At 34.2% G+C, this 15,132-nt stretch overlaps 3 protein-coding genes across 8 annotated transcripts in view; 2 read left to right on the top strand and 1 right to left on the bottom strand.

Moving 5' to 3' along the window:
- The first annotated feature begins 120 nt into the window (after positions 1-120).
- LOC149474990 (uncharacterized) overlaps positions 121-15,132 on the top strand; it is a 32,338-nt gene continuing 17,326 nt past the window's right edge. The window contains exons 1-5 of one of the 3 annotated variants that reach the window (XR_016318133.1): positions 121-278; positions 1,790-1,858; positions 2,298-2,429; positions 3,043-3,553; positions 3,752-4,020. Coding sequence is in view for 1 of the 3 variants with exons in the window: in XM_089713926.1 (XP_089570052.1) it covers positions 245-278; positions 1,790-1,858; positions 2,298-2,429; positions 3,043-3,488 (681 nt within the window). In the remaining 2 variants the exon portion in view is untranslated. Of the gene's footprint in view, positions 279-1,789; positions 1,859-2,297; positions 2,430-3,042; positions 4,021-15,132 lie in introns of those variants that run through there. The other 2 variants (XR_016318132.1, XM_089713926.1) reach the window with 2 other exon arrangements.
- Positions 5,064-15,132, top strand: part of LOC149474989 (esterase FE4-like) — a 29,940-nt gene continuing 19,871 nt past the window's right edge. Inside the window, exon 1 of the mRNA XM_089713878.1 lies at positions 5,064-5,146. The gene's annotated coding sequence lies outside the window, so the exon portion shown is untranslated. The remainder of the gene's footprint in view (positions 5,147-15,132) is intronic.
- Positions 12,684-15,132, bottom strand: part of alpha-Cat (catenin alpha) — a 51,289-nt gene continuing 48,840 nt past the window's right edge. For 2 of the 4 annotated variants that reach the window (XM_089713841.1, XM_089713840.1), the window contains exon 23: positions 12,684-14,314. In XM_089713841.1, coding sequence (XP_089569967.1) covers positions 14,150-14,314 — 165 coding nt within the window. In that variant the 3' untranslated portion in view covers positions 12,684-14,149. The remainder of the gene's footprint in view (positions 14,315-15,132) is intronic. The other 2 variants (XR_016318129.1, XR_016318128.1) reach the window with 2 other exon arrangements.

Here is a 15,132-nt window from a genome sequence, read left to right as displayed (position 1 = left end):
TTGTTGCTCTAACTTTTTAAATTTGACACTGGCAAATAATTCAATAGCAAATTGCCATATAAAACATCTAGAATGACAATTGACACTTGACAGTCGACAGCGGTTAATTGACATTTGCCATTTGGCGCCAAACCAAACTGTGTTTTGCTCAAAGTTGTTAAAAAAGTTATAAATTGGTAAATAAAGATTACCGATTAGAAAATATCATACAGGTGGTTTATGTAAGTTAAGTGCATGATATAAAATGGCTAGAACAAAAGCATCAGTGGGTGCAAAAGGTAAAATACAGTGTAAATTTTTCATATATACATTTAGAAACAGATTTCGTTGTCTACCAAATTTGAAATTATCATACAATTGATGTAAAACATATGTATTTGTATTTATTATTTATCCTCTTTTTCATTTATTGAATAGAATAGACGTACTTTTGTGGTTATTTTGTTAACTGAATGTTTGTTGTTGTGTATGCGTATCCCTACTATTATACTATAATATTACTAGCGGTCCGCCCCGGCTTCGCCCGTGATACCTACATGTTTAAACTATCTCTCAAGTTGGATCGAACTGCACATGGTGTGCAAATTTTATTATAATCGTTTAAGTGGTTTAGGAGTCCATTGAGGACAAACATTGTGACACGAGATTTATATATGTATATTAAGATAAATGCGAAAGTAACTCTGTCTGTCTGTTTCGCTTTCCCGCTTAAACTTCTCAACTGATTTTGATGAAATTTGGCACAGACAATCTTTAGACCCTGAGAAAGAACTGTAGTATGTAGGCATTTTTTTAATATATCCTTTCTTTTATTTCTTTTTGCGCTATCCTTATTCTTCTTACATTTCCTTTCCTACCAGGTTGCCTGGCAGAGATTGCTGTGTAGCAATAAGGCCGCCTATTGTGCAAAATTTCTGTACCTCATTAATTTGTATCTACCACATTTCCTATATTGTTTTGTACAATGAAGTGTTATAAATAAATAAAATAAATAAATAAGAACATTTTATTGCGGAATATGTACCACGGGCGAAGCCGGGGCGGACCGCTAATACTACATAAATTATAAATACATAATGTATGTTATACTTTCTGACTCATTGATAGAATTTAAAAGTGCTTTGTGGATAAAAATCAAAAGATTACTAGAAAAATAATTGATACAAGACAATTTTAAATATTATGTTACCTTTTAGATTGTTGTTATTCAATTACTTCCTTGCTACATTATCATTTTAAAATAGCCTTTAAGAATATAATATTATGGCAGTCTCCCGGTGACTGTGCTTGTTGTAAAGAATTCGTAAAGCTGAAATAAATGATATCTATATATATAAAAATGAAATCCGTTTCGCATTGTCACGGCATCACGTGTGAACGGCTGAACCGATTTCGATAATTCTTTTTTTATTATATTCCTTGATGTACGAGGATGGTTCTTGTGAAGAGAAAACGTAAATATGTACCAAGGGCGAAGCCGGGGCGGACCGCTTGTAAAGAATAAATTCTGTTAAAGTCTATAAAATTAGTAATATGATTAACACTATTTTTTATTAAATCTATAATAGAAAAATGAATTACAATATGTGTTGACTGTTGGTAAGCCCATAACTTGAGAATGGCTGAACCGATTTCATTTATTCTTTTTTTTTTATATTCTTTGATGTATGAGGATGGTGATTGGAGAGAAAACATAACCATGTACCACGAGCAAAGCCGGGGACCACTAGTTGTAAATAAATGAAATTAAAATTTATTTGTTAAATAAAATGTTTTCTATTGTTTTCAGTATCGGCAGGAAAGAGTAGCAAAGCCAGATGTAGTGTAGCACCACCCACAAGTAGCAGCAGTTCTTCAGGTATAGTCCTACTTATATTATATTATAAATGCAAAAGTTTGTATGTTTGTTACTCCTTCATGCAAAAACTGTAAAACTGATTTTCATGAAATTTGGCAGACACATAGAGGGTAACATGGATAACACATAGGATTTTTATCCTGAAAATCCCAAAGGAACAGGAACTATGCGGGTTTTCCTTTGTCTCTGAAGCTGCGAGATCTTTTAACTGCAAGACACTTATAAGAAACCATTAGAAAGCTACATATTAAATTTCTAGTGTTATACCACTCAAATGCTTTACAAAGGATAAATATTTAAAGAATGAAAATATTGTTCACGAGACGGGATTCGAAACCCGCGTCCTACACCAATTTCAAACTACACATGTGTGAACTACGGCAGCTACATATTTTATGGTCTACAATAATTAATTAAAACTTTTATTCATTAATTGCAGGCGGCGAGAAATCATCCAGAAATTATTCAGGTGGCAACCCAGTGTGTCCAAGAGAAACTCCCAAATGGCAGAAACCGATCACTAACTTCTTTATAACAAATCAAACAAAACCATGTGATGATGGTGAAATTGGTAAGTAAATACTACTAATTGTAAACTAGCTTACCGCCCGCGGCTTCGCCCGCTTTGTGTAAAACCAAATAAGTTATGCACGAAAACCTTGTGTAGTTTTAAAAGATATAATTTTAAGCATACATACATCCAGACAGACGCGGCAAGTGTCTATCACTTCTTCACGCCAAAACCCTTGAACCGATTTGGATAAAACATGTAACAAATATAGTTTGAGTCCTGAGAAAGGACATAGAATAGGTTTTATCCCTGAAATTCCGTAGGAACGGGAACTATGCAAGTTTTCCTATAACTACTTGGGTGAGCAGCTAATGTTTAACTAGTTCTCCAAACATAAAAAGGCGGTAATAATAATTTATATCATAATCTATACTAATATTATAAAGCTGAAGAGTTTGTTTGTTTGAACGCGCTAATCTCGGGAACTACTGGTCCGATTTAAAAAATTCTTTCGGTGTTAGAAAGCTCATTTATCGAGGAAGGTTATAGGCTATATATCATCACGCTACGACCAACTGGAGCGGAGCCACGGGGGTGAAACCGCGGGGAGCAGCTAGTAATACATAAGAAACAACAATTTTAATATTTACAATATATATTTCTTATTTTGCAGCTGGCAGTTCAAAATCAAAACCAAAAAGGAACATAATTCATTCAGACGACGAATGTGACACTGAAGAAAATAACGAAAGCAAAGAAAACCGGAATGAAAGGAAAGACGATGAGAATGAAAGCAAAGAAGACGAGAATGAAGGGAAAGAAAAAGAAAGTATACAAAATACGGAGAATAAAAGTATAGAGAATGAGGCTGAAAGTCAAGAATATGAATGTAGTCAAAATTACGAAGATTCGCCGCCAAAAAATAGAGAATTAGATGAATCTATTGTTCTAGAACCTCTTTCTGGTGAAAATAGTCATAAATTGGAGGAATATTACACGAAAGATAAAGGAAAAGGTAAAGGAAAGAAAAGCAAAGAAGACAATAATAACAGGGTATCTTTTAAACGACAGTCTGAAGATATAGAATCTCCGATACCTAAAAAGATTCGAGTTAACTAGACCATTGTTAAAAGACATCTTAATTTATATTTTAAAACCATTAACTTTTTTTTTGTTTTATGTAAGTTACTAAGGGCCGATTTTTCAATCCGTGATTAAAACTTATCCGTCCAATAAAGTATTACACGATAATATTAAAATGTCACGTAAACTGTCGATTGCGGGCAATAAGAATACATTTTGAAAGGGTAATTATTATACGTTATTCGACGAATAAGTTTTAACCACACTTTTAACCAAGGATTGAAAAATTAGCCCTAAAGCATATTTAAAATAAGTTGGTATTTTCTTTTGCATTTTTTATTTATTTTTTTACTGTATTAATTCTTGACAAAACCTTTAAATTTTAAGCAAGAAATATTTGTGAAGGAAAAAAGCAAGCGTCAATTTTCAAAGAAAACTGCAAAAATGATATTTTTTTCTATGTGTATCTTTTGTCCTAAGTCTTTGTTCATACCTCATTTTATGTGATACTAAGTGATACCTTTGTTAAGTTTTATTTGAGCTAGTATCAATAAATGAATTAATTGTTTGTTGTTTCTTTTTCAATCCCATTTCTTTTTTCCGGTGATATCACACTTGCATTAAGCAACAGGGGGGCCGTTTAAAATATTTCTTGTGATTTAACACCTTGTGGCTTGTAATTGGTTTTAATTACTTAGTTTGCATTAATCATCATGTTAAATTAAAATTTTGCACCTACCACATTTAGATTGAAATTTTTCGATTGAAGCCTTATGAATAAGAATTAAATTTTCAGGGTAGTTATCTGATAGAGTATAAATTTATAAATATTATCTGATAGAGAGCATGTTTTTAAAAGCCAAACGGAAATCATTTTTTATGTGATTTTACTTGAAGTTGTGAACATATTGGGTAATTTTATCATTCTTGGCATTCAATTATTTTTTTTATTCCATTCAAAGATCTAACGATAGTAAATGTTACCATACTGAATTGGCCTATCTTTCAGCTTAGCAAACAAAAAAAAAATCAAGCATATACCGCAATAAGTCACGTCACCATAAGGCCCTGCGCAGATGGCACACTTTTTGTGCGATCGAGTCTGCGGCGCACAAAAAGTCTGCATGGCGCGCAAAAAGTCGGTCGCGGATTTTTCACAGACTCAACGCACACGACGCACATCTTCGATCATTTTGTCGGCAGAGCTGTAGGGACGTAGACGCTATGGAAATCGTGTAAAGTGTGCGCCGTCTGCGTTAGCGCGCGTTGAAGCAAACGTTCAATTCTTTTCACACACTTTTGTGCGGAGCGGCGCGGTGCGGTCTGCCCGAATTACACGGATTTTTTGTGCGCCGGACTTTTTGCGCGTCGTGTGCGTTACTGCATATAATTTCATAGGTTCTATTTTCACGGACTAAAAAGTGCGTCACGGATAGTCTGTCGTCTGCGCATGGCCTATATAAAAATCTCATCGTACTCGGCGATAGTTGTTTCTATATATAATATCATTGGGCTATAGGTGAAAATTTAAAAAATAATGTGCGTAAATGTGTAGCGAGGAATATGCTTGTTAAGAAGTTAAGAACTAATCGCATCTATTTATTTACCTCGCCTCGCTAAGCACAGCTTAGGTGGAAACGGCTCAGCGGTTCTAGTTTTTTGCACAAACAAAACAAGCGAGAGATGTGTGCGAGGTATGTTTATTAGTTGTATAATTTTTGAGAAATAGAAGACGTCATTTCAACGCATTCTCGCACCGCATATTTTCTTCGCACAGCTTTGGTGAAAAATCACCCTACTAAGCTTATGTAGTGATATTGTTACTGCGTATTTTTAGTCTGAGTATCCTACTAATACCTATAATATCGCTACAAGTAAAAAATAAACATTTTACATGTTTAGTTGCGCTGTCCAATCCAATCAAACATTATTATCTACTAGCTGCGTCCTGCGGTTTCACATAAATTTATTTATTAATCATGATTCATGAGTACCTTATGAAATATCAGAATAAAAAGTAGCATAGAGTTACTCCTTATAACAATAACATCAGCTTTATTTACGTGAAATTCCCGTCAAAATTGGTTCAGTCGTTCCAGAGATTATCCGAAACAAGACAGACAAAAATTGTAAAAATTACTATTTTGGTATAATATTATGTACTGTGTACACATGGGCGTAGCTAGCCATGGGCTCAGGGTGGGGCAACAATAAAAAAACCGGCCAAGCGCGAGTCGGACTCGCGCACCGGAGGGCTCCGAACAAACCTATTTTTTGTTATGTTGTAACTTTAAATTTATGTTTTTAAAATTTTTTCCTTTATCTGTGCTATAAGACATCAAGACTCTGTGATCACGGAATGCACCCTGTAGGTTTTGATTCCCTTGTGAATGTCGAAATTTGCGATTGCAGAATAAATGGCTGTATCATTTGATTGCGTTAGCTTATAAGTTTGATTTTTACTCAGCTTAAGGTGACTATAGACTTGAGTATTCGATATAAATTACAGCTTCATATCTTCACGCGTTTCTGAGAAAAAGGTCTTAACCGACAGACAAACTTTAAATTAAAAGATTTTGTTTTTATATGAGGTATTTTTTGCTTTTGTTCCTCCATCTGTGCTACAAGATGTTGCTTCGTAGCTGTCCAGGATTTTTTCAGCAAACCCATCTTTATTAGATTTTTAAAAGACTACATTTATTATAAAATTGGTCTCATTCTATTATCACGCCGGTGAAGGTCGACCTATGTTCGGATCTTCTACTAATGATAGAAGTTTGATTTTATTACAGCTCAAAAGTATTATAGACCTGAGTTTTTGATGTGAATATCAATTTAATACATGTAAGCATTCATGAGTAAAGGGGTTGTAAGTTTAAAATTATTAAAATGTTTTTTATATTGTAATGTAATTAAAAATTCATGTTTTTCGAAATTATTCCTGTGTGTGTTATAAAACGTTACTTTGTACCTTTCAAGACTCTGTGTTCATGTTGAAATTTGCGAAAATTTTCAGCATTAAAAATTTCAGGCTGTTTAAATTTCAGCTTGATATCTCTACGCGTTTCTGAGAAAAAGGGTGTTAGACAGACGGACTGACGGACAACCTAAAAAGAAAAAAAAAACGAAATTCTACAGTCATTTAATTTGCGAATTTTCACAAATTTCGACATTTGAAAGAAAGAAGAAAGAAAAACAGATTTAATTTGCAAGGCAATCAAAACCTATGAAATTTGGTACCAAGCTACGCCTTATAGTACAGATAAAGGAAAAATTGTGAAAAGTTCAAATATACAGTAACAACATATAAAGAAAGGGTTTTATACGAAACCATCAGTGCGCGAGTCTGAATGACACTTGGGCGGTTTTTATTTCATAAAAAAACTGTTACCTGCACCTGGTATCTATGACTATGTAGGTATATGTACACGGATACACAAACAGTTGTGTCTTCTATACTACATGGATGTAGTTAATAGTAGAAACAACCAAAAAACCGGCCAAGGGTAACCGGCGGTATACCTATTTTTTTATTATTAACCGTAGTCGGATTTTTACCACATTTTTACGGATTTAATGAAGACCAAGAAGAGATGAGATGGTGAATTTCCGCCGTTTCCGAAACGGCTCAAAATTTTGAAAAAAAAAAATAGATTTATTTTTTAATAGAAAATGACTTTTTTATACATTTTTCAAAATATTCTCCTTTCGTTTTCTTTTATTTTATTCTGGCATCCAAATATAAAATAATAACTTAATATTATAAAGTCCATTACATCAACGTCACATTAGCAGGTGAGGAAATAAACTTACAGTACTAATTTTTATGTACTACAGGACATAATTTTTAATAAGTTTTTTGAATTTGTACCATTATATGCCATTCATACCTTGAAATTTACTATTTTACGCCCGGTAATCCAACATTAAACATTAAATAAATCAAAAAGTGTGGGCATTACAAAAAATGTTGTGTGGTTTTATGAAACCACGGTAAAAGTGAAACTTTCCGAACACTGCTTTATACCTACTCGGCAGCCGACCGTCACGCGACATGCGCTACACAGACCAAAAAGTTTGAGACGATGTAATAAAAGTTTCACTTTAAAAAAGTTTAAAACAGAAGTTGTACAGAATAGAGCTCTCTTAAAAATTGATATTTTCGTTTTATCGATTAATCCAATATTTTAAGAGTTATCAGTCAAAAACGATGAACCGGTTCATTAAATAGGCCATAAATCGTAAACGGTAAATTTTACAAAAAAGTTTTCAGGGTATAAAAGATGCGAAATTTTACTCTCTACAAAAAAGTCTGAATAACTTTTGCCCTAAAGTGGATAGTTTTTTGCGAGCGAAGTTCCACCTAGATCCGTCAGCATTTTGTGTTTTTATGGTCAGTAAGTGACCCTTAACCTAAAACAAAAATAAAATTTTATCGGAAATTTTGTGCGAGGTTGGCCAAAAAACAGCGCTTGGCGTATGAAAATTTGTTAATCCGTCAATTTAGAGGTAAATAATTGCACATAGGTACTGGACTCATACACGCAAAGAAAAACAAAACGATTACGTTTGTGTACGTGATACGTATGGGGCCAATCATGCCAAAGCATTTTTTACACATTTTTTTGTGTCGACTGACGATTTTCGAGTGTGAATTTTCTTCCGGATATTTGGTTTTGTAGTTAGTACCTAGATAATTTAGTTTTTTAGATTTCGTTAGGTACCTTTCAGGTCAGAGCTAGGGTGGGGCAAGCGCCCCACCCTGCCCCACCGTGGCTACGCCCATGTGTGTACATACATCCATATGCATTTAGTGAAAAGCTGTTCTTTTAATTTTACAAACAGACACTACAATTCTGTTATAGCACAGACTAATAATAATATACTACGTGTTACAGGTATTGACGAGAAATATCGGAAAAGGTAGGTAGGTGTGGTACACAAATAAAAAACGTATTATTTTAGATATAATTTATTTCAATACTACAATGGTTACAAAATTGATTTAATATAATCAGGATAATATAATATAACATTATGAATGATTAAAGCAGTATATTTCTACAATTTTAAAGTGAAACTTTTATTACATCGTCTCAAACTTTTTGGTCTGTGTAGCGCATGTCGCGTGACGGTCGGCTGCCGAGTAGGTATAAAGCAGTGTTCGGAACCATTCGAACAGTTTCACTTTTACCGTGGTTTCATAAAACCACACGGCACACAACATTTTTATTATTTCACACTTTGACAATGTTCGATATACCTAATATTTAAAAATTTTAACAGGTTTAAACGCGATTTATTATTTTTACTAGTCAACTGTGACCATGCTCGCTGCACACGTCGGGATAATAATATGAATAAATCGCGTTTAAAATGCGTTAAAATCTTTAATTTCTAAATGTTCATTGTTCAATATTATTTGAGAACAGTATAAACTTGTTACTAAAGAATTAAGGATACAATCGGTGTGCCAATTTTAAACGTTATTAACTTTTAAATTGTATTACTTAATAATAATATAATGCTATATATGAGCTGCCAATAATTACATAAACTACTAGTAGAGGATACGAAATAAGATCGATCTTAAGTTATCTGAGTACGAATTAAAAAAAAATATTATGCAATAGCAATTTTTGATAGGCAAGTGATTATAGGCATATTTGTAGGTATACAGGGTGTCCCAAAAAGTAGTGATATACTGAAGCTGGGAGGTAGAGAACTTAGAGGGCTATCCGAATCACCCCCATGTGTGTTATGCGATTTTTCGTATTTTCGGTGTTATTACATTTTTTTCAATTTTTCATCTATCGCCGAGTACGATGAGATTTTTATTTATGGTGACGTGAATTATTGCGCTAGATGCTCGATTTTTTTTGTGTGCTAAGCTGAAAGATAGGCCAATTCAGTATGGTAACATTTACTATCGTTAGATCTTCGAATGGAATAAAAAAAAGAATTAAATGCCAAGAAAGATAAAATTACCCAGTATGTTCATAACTTCAAGGGCCCATAAAAAAATAAAATCACATAAAAAAGGTTTTCCATTTGGCTTTTAAAAACTAGCTCTATCGATCAGGTAGCTACCCTAAAAATTTCATTTTATTATTCTGAAGGCTTCAATCGAAAAATTGAAATCTAAATGTGGTAAGTGCAAAATTTTTATTAACATGATGATCATTTAAACCAATAAATAGGTGTTAAATTACCAGAATTTTTTTAAAATAGCCTCGCTGTTGCTCAATGCAAGTGCGACATCACCGTAAAAAGTTGTCTTTTTAATGTCTGAATGCTCTTTTATCATTTTTAATGGTTTCTTCTGCTACTATGAATTTCCGGGTTATTTCGTCCAAATATCGGCAGTCTCTCGTCTTTGTAGTATCCCCACGGAAAAAAATCAATAGGGTTAATGTCCGGTGACCGTGGAGGCCAGGCTAAAGGGCAAAAATACCCTGAAAGATGGATTGGTCGTTGCAGCCTGCGCATGCGCCGGTGACGCCTGCCTTAAAGCCTGGCCTCCACGGTCCCTCGACCTAAACCCCATTGATTTGTTTCAATGGGGATACTAAAAAGACCTCGGCTACTTGAGAGAATGCCACAATTTGGACGAAATAACCCGAAAATTCATAGAAGCAGAAGAAACCATTAAAAATGATAAAAAAGCATTCAGACATTTAAATGACAACTTTTTACGGTGATGTCGCACTTGCATTGAGCAACAGCGGGGATATTTTAAAAAAATTCTGGTAATTAAACACCTATTTATTGGTTTAAATGATCATCATGTTAATAAAAATTTTGCACTTACCACATTTAGATTTCAATTTTTCGATTGAAGCCTTCAGAATAATAAAATGAAATTTTTAGGGTAGCTACCTGATCGATAGAGCTAGTTTTTAAAAGCCAAATGGAAAACCTTTTTTATGTGATTTTATTTTTTTATGGGCCCTTGAAGTTATGAACATACTGGGTAATTTTATCTTTCTTGGCATTTAATTCTTTTTTTTATTCCATTCGAAGATCTAACGATAGTAAATGTTACCATACTGAATTGGCCTATCTTTCAGCTTAGCACACAAAAAAAATCAAGCATCTAGCGCAATAATTGACGTCACCATAAATAAAAATCTCATCGTACTCGGCGATAGATGAAAAATTGAAAAAAATGTAATAACTCCGAAAATACGAAAAATCGCATAACACACATGGGGGTGATTCGGATAGCCCTCTTGGTCCTCTACCTCCCAGCTTCCGTTCATCACTACTTTTTGGGACACCCTGTATAAATTATCTACAATGTTAGACGTAATTTTTAATTATTATTTTTGTGGATGAATAGTTGTCAATGTAGTTGTCATTATTTCATGTTTGAACATGTTTAGCTGTCGAATACTATAAAATGCCGCTTTCCTTTGAATCGTGGCGCATTCGTACGAATCGTGCCTAGCGGCTCGGACGTTGTTTATACGACGTTCGACCCAACTACCCTCACTTTGCTAATAGTCATTGACTTGCTGCGATTTGTTATCAACTACCTACATCTAGGTAGCTGTGTAGAATCACAGTACATTCTTATTACATTCAAACTAATATTTAACCTTGCCTCCGTTTAATTTCGAATAAAAATGAATCGCAAAATGTGTTGGTAATAAATGTTTTCGTTTCTCAGTGTCAATAATAATATATTTAATTGCAAAGAAACAATCGAATACAGTAATATTTTTTAGTGAATACATCTTTTTAAAGTGAAACTTTTATTACATCGTCTCAAACTTTTTGGTCTGTGTAGCGCATGTCGCGTGTATCGCGGCTGCCGAGTAGGTATACCTACTCGGCAGCCGACCGTCACGCGACATGCGCTACACAAAGCAGTGTTCGGAACCGTTCGAACAGTTTCACTTTTACCGTGGTTTCATAAAACCACACAACATTTTTTATTGTTACTTAACATTATGTGTATGCAATAAAATCATAATAATTAAAAAATATTAATATACCGTTATATGTGTTCTAATACTAATTAGACATTGATATAATCGCAAATAGGCAAGCAATTTCATTTAGGATGCTTGTCCACCAATAATGTGAGAGGAATGTGTTGGTAAATAACCAATAGTATCGCCACACCCCGGACACTCCATACAAAATTATCGTTTTGACAGTCACATTGTAGAGACTGCAAATGTGTGTGTTAACGCTTTATGGTTGGCACATTTGTGACTAGCGTAAAAAAAATTCGCGTTTTTCTGATGAAATACATCCGTAAACAGCACAATATCTAAACATTTTCTACGAAAAACGATAATCACAAATCCAAAATAATAAAATTACTTTAAGTCAATTTGATTAATGTTGTCAATCTTCGTTGCGTATCGTCCTTGCAGAAAAATAAAGACCATTTTTAGACTGATCGCGCGGGGTGAGGTAAGTGTTTACTTTTGGCGGGAGGCGGAGAGTGTCCGTTCTGTAGCGTTTAGCTACTATTATGTATTCTGTGGTATCGCTTCAAACTAAATGAAGCGATATGATTGGTTATTCACAAACACATTCCTCGCACATTATTAGTCGAAAAACACCCTTAGACTGCTACGAATACAACATTATTTGTCTTACCACAAAACAATTTAAACACAGTCTAACTTTAAACCAGGGATCTGTCGCTTTAATAGTTTTCAATGTGAAATACGACAAAACCAGATTAAAGAGAACCCGCAAAGTTAAACCCTGTGTAAAGTTTTTTTGGTAAGACAGTATATTTTGATTTCACATCAATAGCATATTATTGAGAAAAAAAAACTTAAAAAAATGTGTGCGTGTACTAGTGTACACACGTAAGAAGTGAAACTTCTTTATGACCTTATCTTATATATAAAAATGAATGGCAAAATGTGTTGGTAAGCGCATAACTCGAGAACGGCTGAACCGATTTCGATAATTCTTTTTTTATTATATTCCTTGAAGTACGAGGATGGTTCTTATGTAGAGAAAACGTAAACATGTACCACGGGCGAAGCCGGGGCGGACCGCTAGTTTTTCATAAAATAATTTACTATATGCAACTTTACAGAAAAACGTCGAATCACGCGTGGTAGGGATAAGAAAAAGATGGCGCGTAACGGAAAAATGTCACGCGTAACGAAAAAATGTTACACTAAATTTTTTTCCAACCCCGATAAAGTAGTTTCACTTCAAAAAACTTAAATAAAACAATTTTTGTATTGTTTTCAATTCAATGTATTTTAATAATTATAATTGTCAATATAATACTTTTGTCATATAAGTCGATATAAAAACGAACTACAACTACAAGCTATGCTAATCTAATGAAAATTTTATTAAACACGTATTTAGCTGTTCTGACTTCGTTCATTGTCGTTATTTATAAGATCCTACTAATATTATAAATGCGAAAGTTTGTGAGGATGTGTGTGTGTTTGTTACTCTTTCAGGCAAATACTACTGAACCGATTACAATGAAATTTAGCACACATATAGAGGGTAACTTGGATTGACACATAGGATAGGTTTTATCCCGGAAATTACACGGGAACGAGAACTATGCGGGTTTTTCTTTTAGCGGGGGAAGCCGCGGGCGGAAAGCTAACATAATTTGTACTCATCAATGGCACATATATTAATAGTGTTATTAAATAACAAGTCAATAACTGCGTTAAAAACAACCGACTTCAAACTTGCACTTGCAACATTTACAAATACAGACAAAAATGCTCATAAAATAAAAACTACTGGGCCTATCCGAATAAAATTTTTATGGGACCAATTCGACACCATCCCGCATCGAACAAAAAAGAATCACGTAAATCGGTTCAGAAACCACGGAGTAATCGGTGTACATACATAAAAAAAAAAAACATACCGGCCGAATTGATAACCTCCTCCTTTTTTTTGAAGTCGGTTAAAAATGAAAATCAATGCCATAGTCAGAACAGCTATATCTTAAACTAAGTTACAATAAATTACCTAGAAAAAATTTGGCTCATTTTATTGTATTGAGAAAATTGTCAATATTTTCACAAACTCGGCAATTTTGAATAAATACGAATTACAATATCGATAATAATATAATATATTAAATAAGTAATATAATGTCGATACTTAGCGGTTGCTGTCACAGTCATCTGGTTGAATCTGCTATTTGATTGAATGACTAGCGCATTCATTGAGTGACTAAAGGACAAATCGTTTAGTTGTTAAACGTATTGACTGAACGTCATTTAGCATAGTAGTTGATAAGGGGGTGGGTTAGATAAGGTTCGTTGTTCGGCCTAGGGGTTCACTTGAATGTCGTCATTAAACCAACGCGCTAGACTTAAAATCAAATAGCAGATTCAACCAGATGACTGCGACAATTACACTAATTGCCTAGTCTACACGCTCGCAAATATTGATATTTGCCTAATCTACACGCTCTCAGATATTTAGCCAAGATATTTAATCATCTGCCTAGTCTACACGCTCTCGGATATTTAGACAAGATATTTAATCATCTGCCTAGTCTACACACTCAAATATCGATATTTGCCTAATCTACACGCTCATACGCGCATATCCGAGCGTGAAGATGATCTTGTCTAAATACACAAGACATTCAATCATCCGCCTAGTCTAAACGCTTTCACACATCGATATCCGCCTAATCCCCACTCTCCCAGACATTCAATCATCCGCCTAGTCTAAACGCTTTCAGCGGGGCTCTGGAACTCGGCCAACGCGTGCACAGGGCTCGGCTGTTTCTTCTGACTTCCGCGACGTACTTTAGCTCTAACCTCCTCCGGTTTTTCCGGACGGATCAACGGCTTCTTTTCCGGCGCTTTCATACGCCATACTACTATCGGCGACTGGTGGAAAAAAAAAATTCAATTACACATCTACAGTAAAAAAAAACAACAATTTAGTAAGATATCGGTGGTAAATGTTAAAAATATGTAAAAATATGACGTTTCAAAAGTGCTTCTCGAAGAAGTCTAATTGAATAAATAAATGTTTGTTTGTGTTGAGTTTGAGTTTGATAGAAAGAATAAATATTTAATTCAGCACACATATTAATATAAAATTAAAAAAAAAACACACACACGAAAAACAGCGTGTGTGCCGAGGTCGTGTCACGGCAATACCGTCACGTCATGGAGTAGGAGACGATGTTGGTATCTTCCCCAAAAAATTTTCACTTCTGACACGTAAAACTTCCTAGGCGAACTTCAATTCTGGCGAAAATAACAAAATCGTCGTCTTACTCCATGACGTGACGGTATGGCCATGACAGGACCTTGAAATTTTACTCTCAACGCGCCAACGCGCAACTCTCTGTATAAGATACAGAAGGTACACCATTTATTGTCACATATTTTTACACATAGAGAACGAAAATGTATAAAAAAAAATAACTTTCTAATATGTAGTTTGATGCCAAAATCCATCAAAAAACATAAATAGTAATGAGGCGTGCGGTAATATCAAACCAAGTTGCTCAAAAAAAAAAAAGTAATAATTTTCTATTCTACATGCTGCTACAAAATACCCTCTATAAAGTAAAAAAAAAATGTGTGCGTGTACAAGTGTACACACGTAAGAAGTGAAACTTCTTTATGACCTTATTTTTAAAAAAATAATTTACTATATGCAACTTTACAGAAATACGTCGAATCACGCGTGGCCC

This window comes from Colias philodice, chromosome 31 (genome assembly GCF_061535455.1).
Source record: "Colias philodice isolate Cphi_HAF_F1 chromosome 31, ilColPhil1 Martin Lab GWU primary, whole genome shotgun sequence".
NCBI classification, from domain to species: domain Eukaryota; kingdom Metazoa; phylum Arthropoda; class Insecta; order Lepidoptera; family Pieridae; genus Colias; species Colias philodice.
The sequence above is the reverse complement of the archived record's forward strand: the minus strand, read 5'-3'. Positions and strand labels throughout refer to the sequence as shown.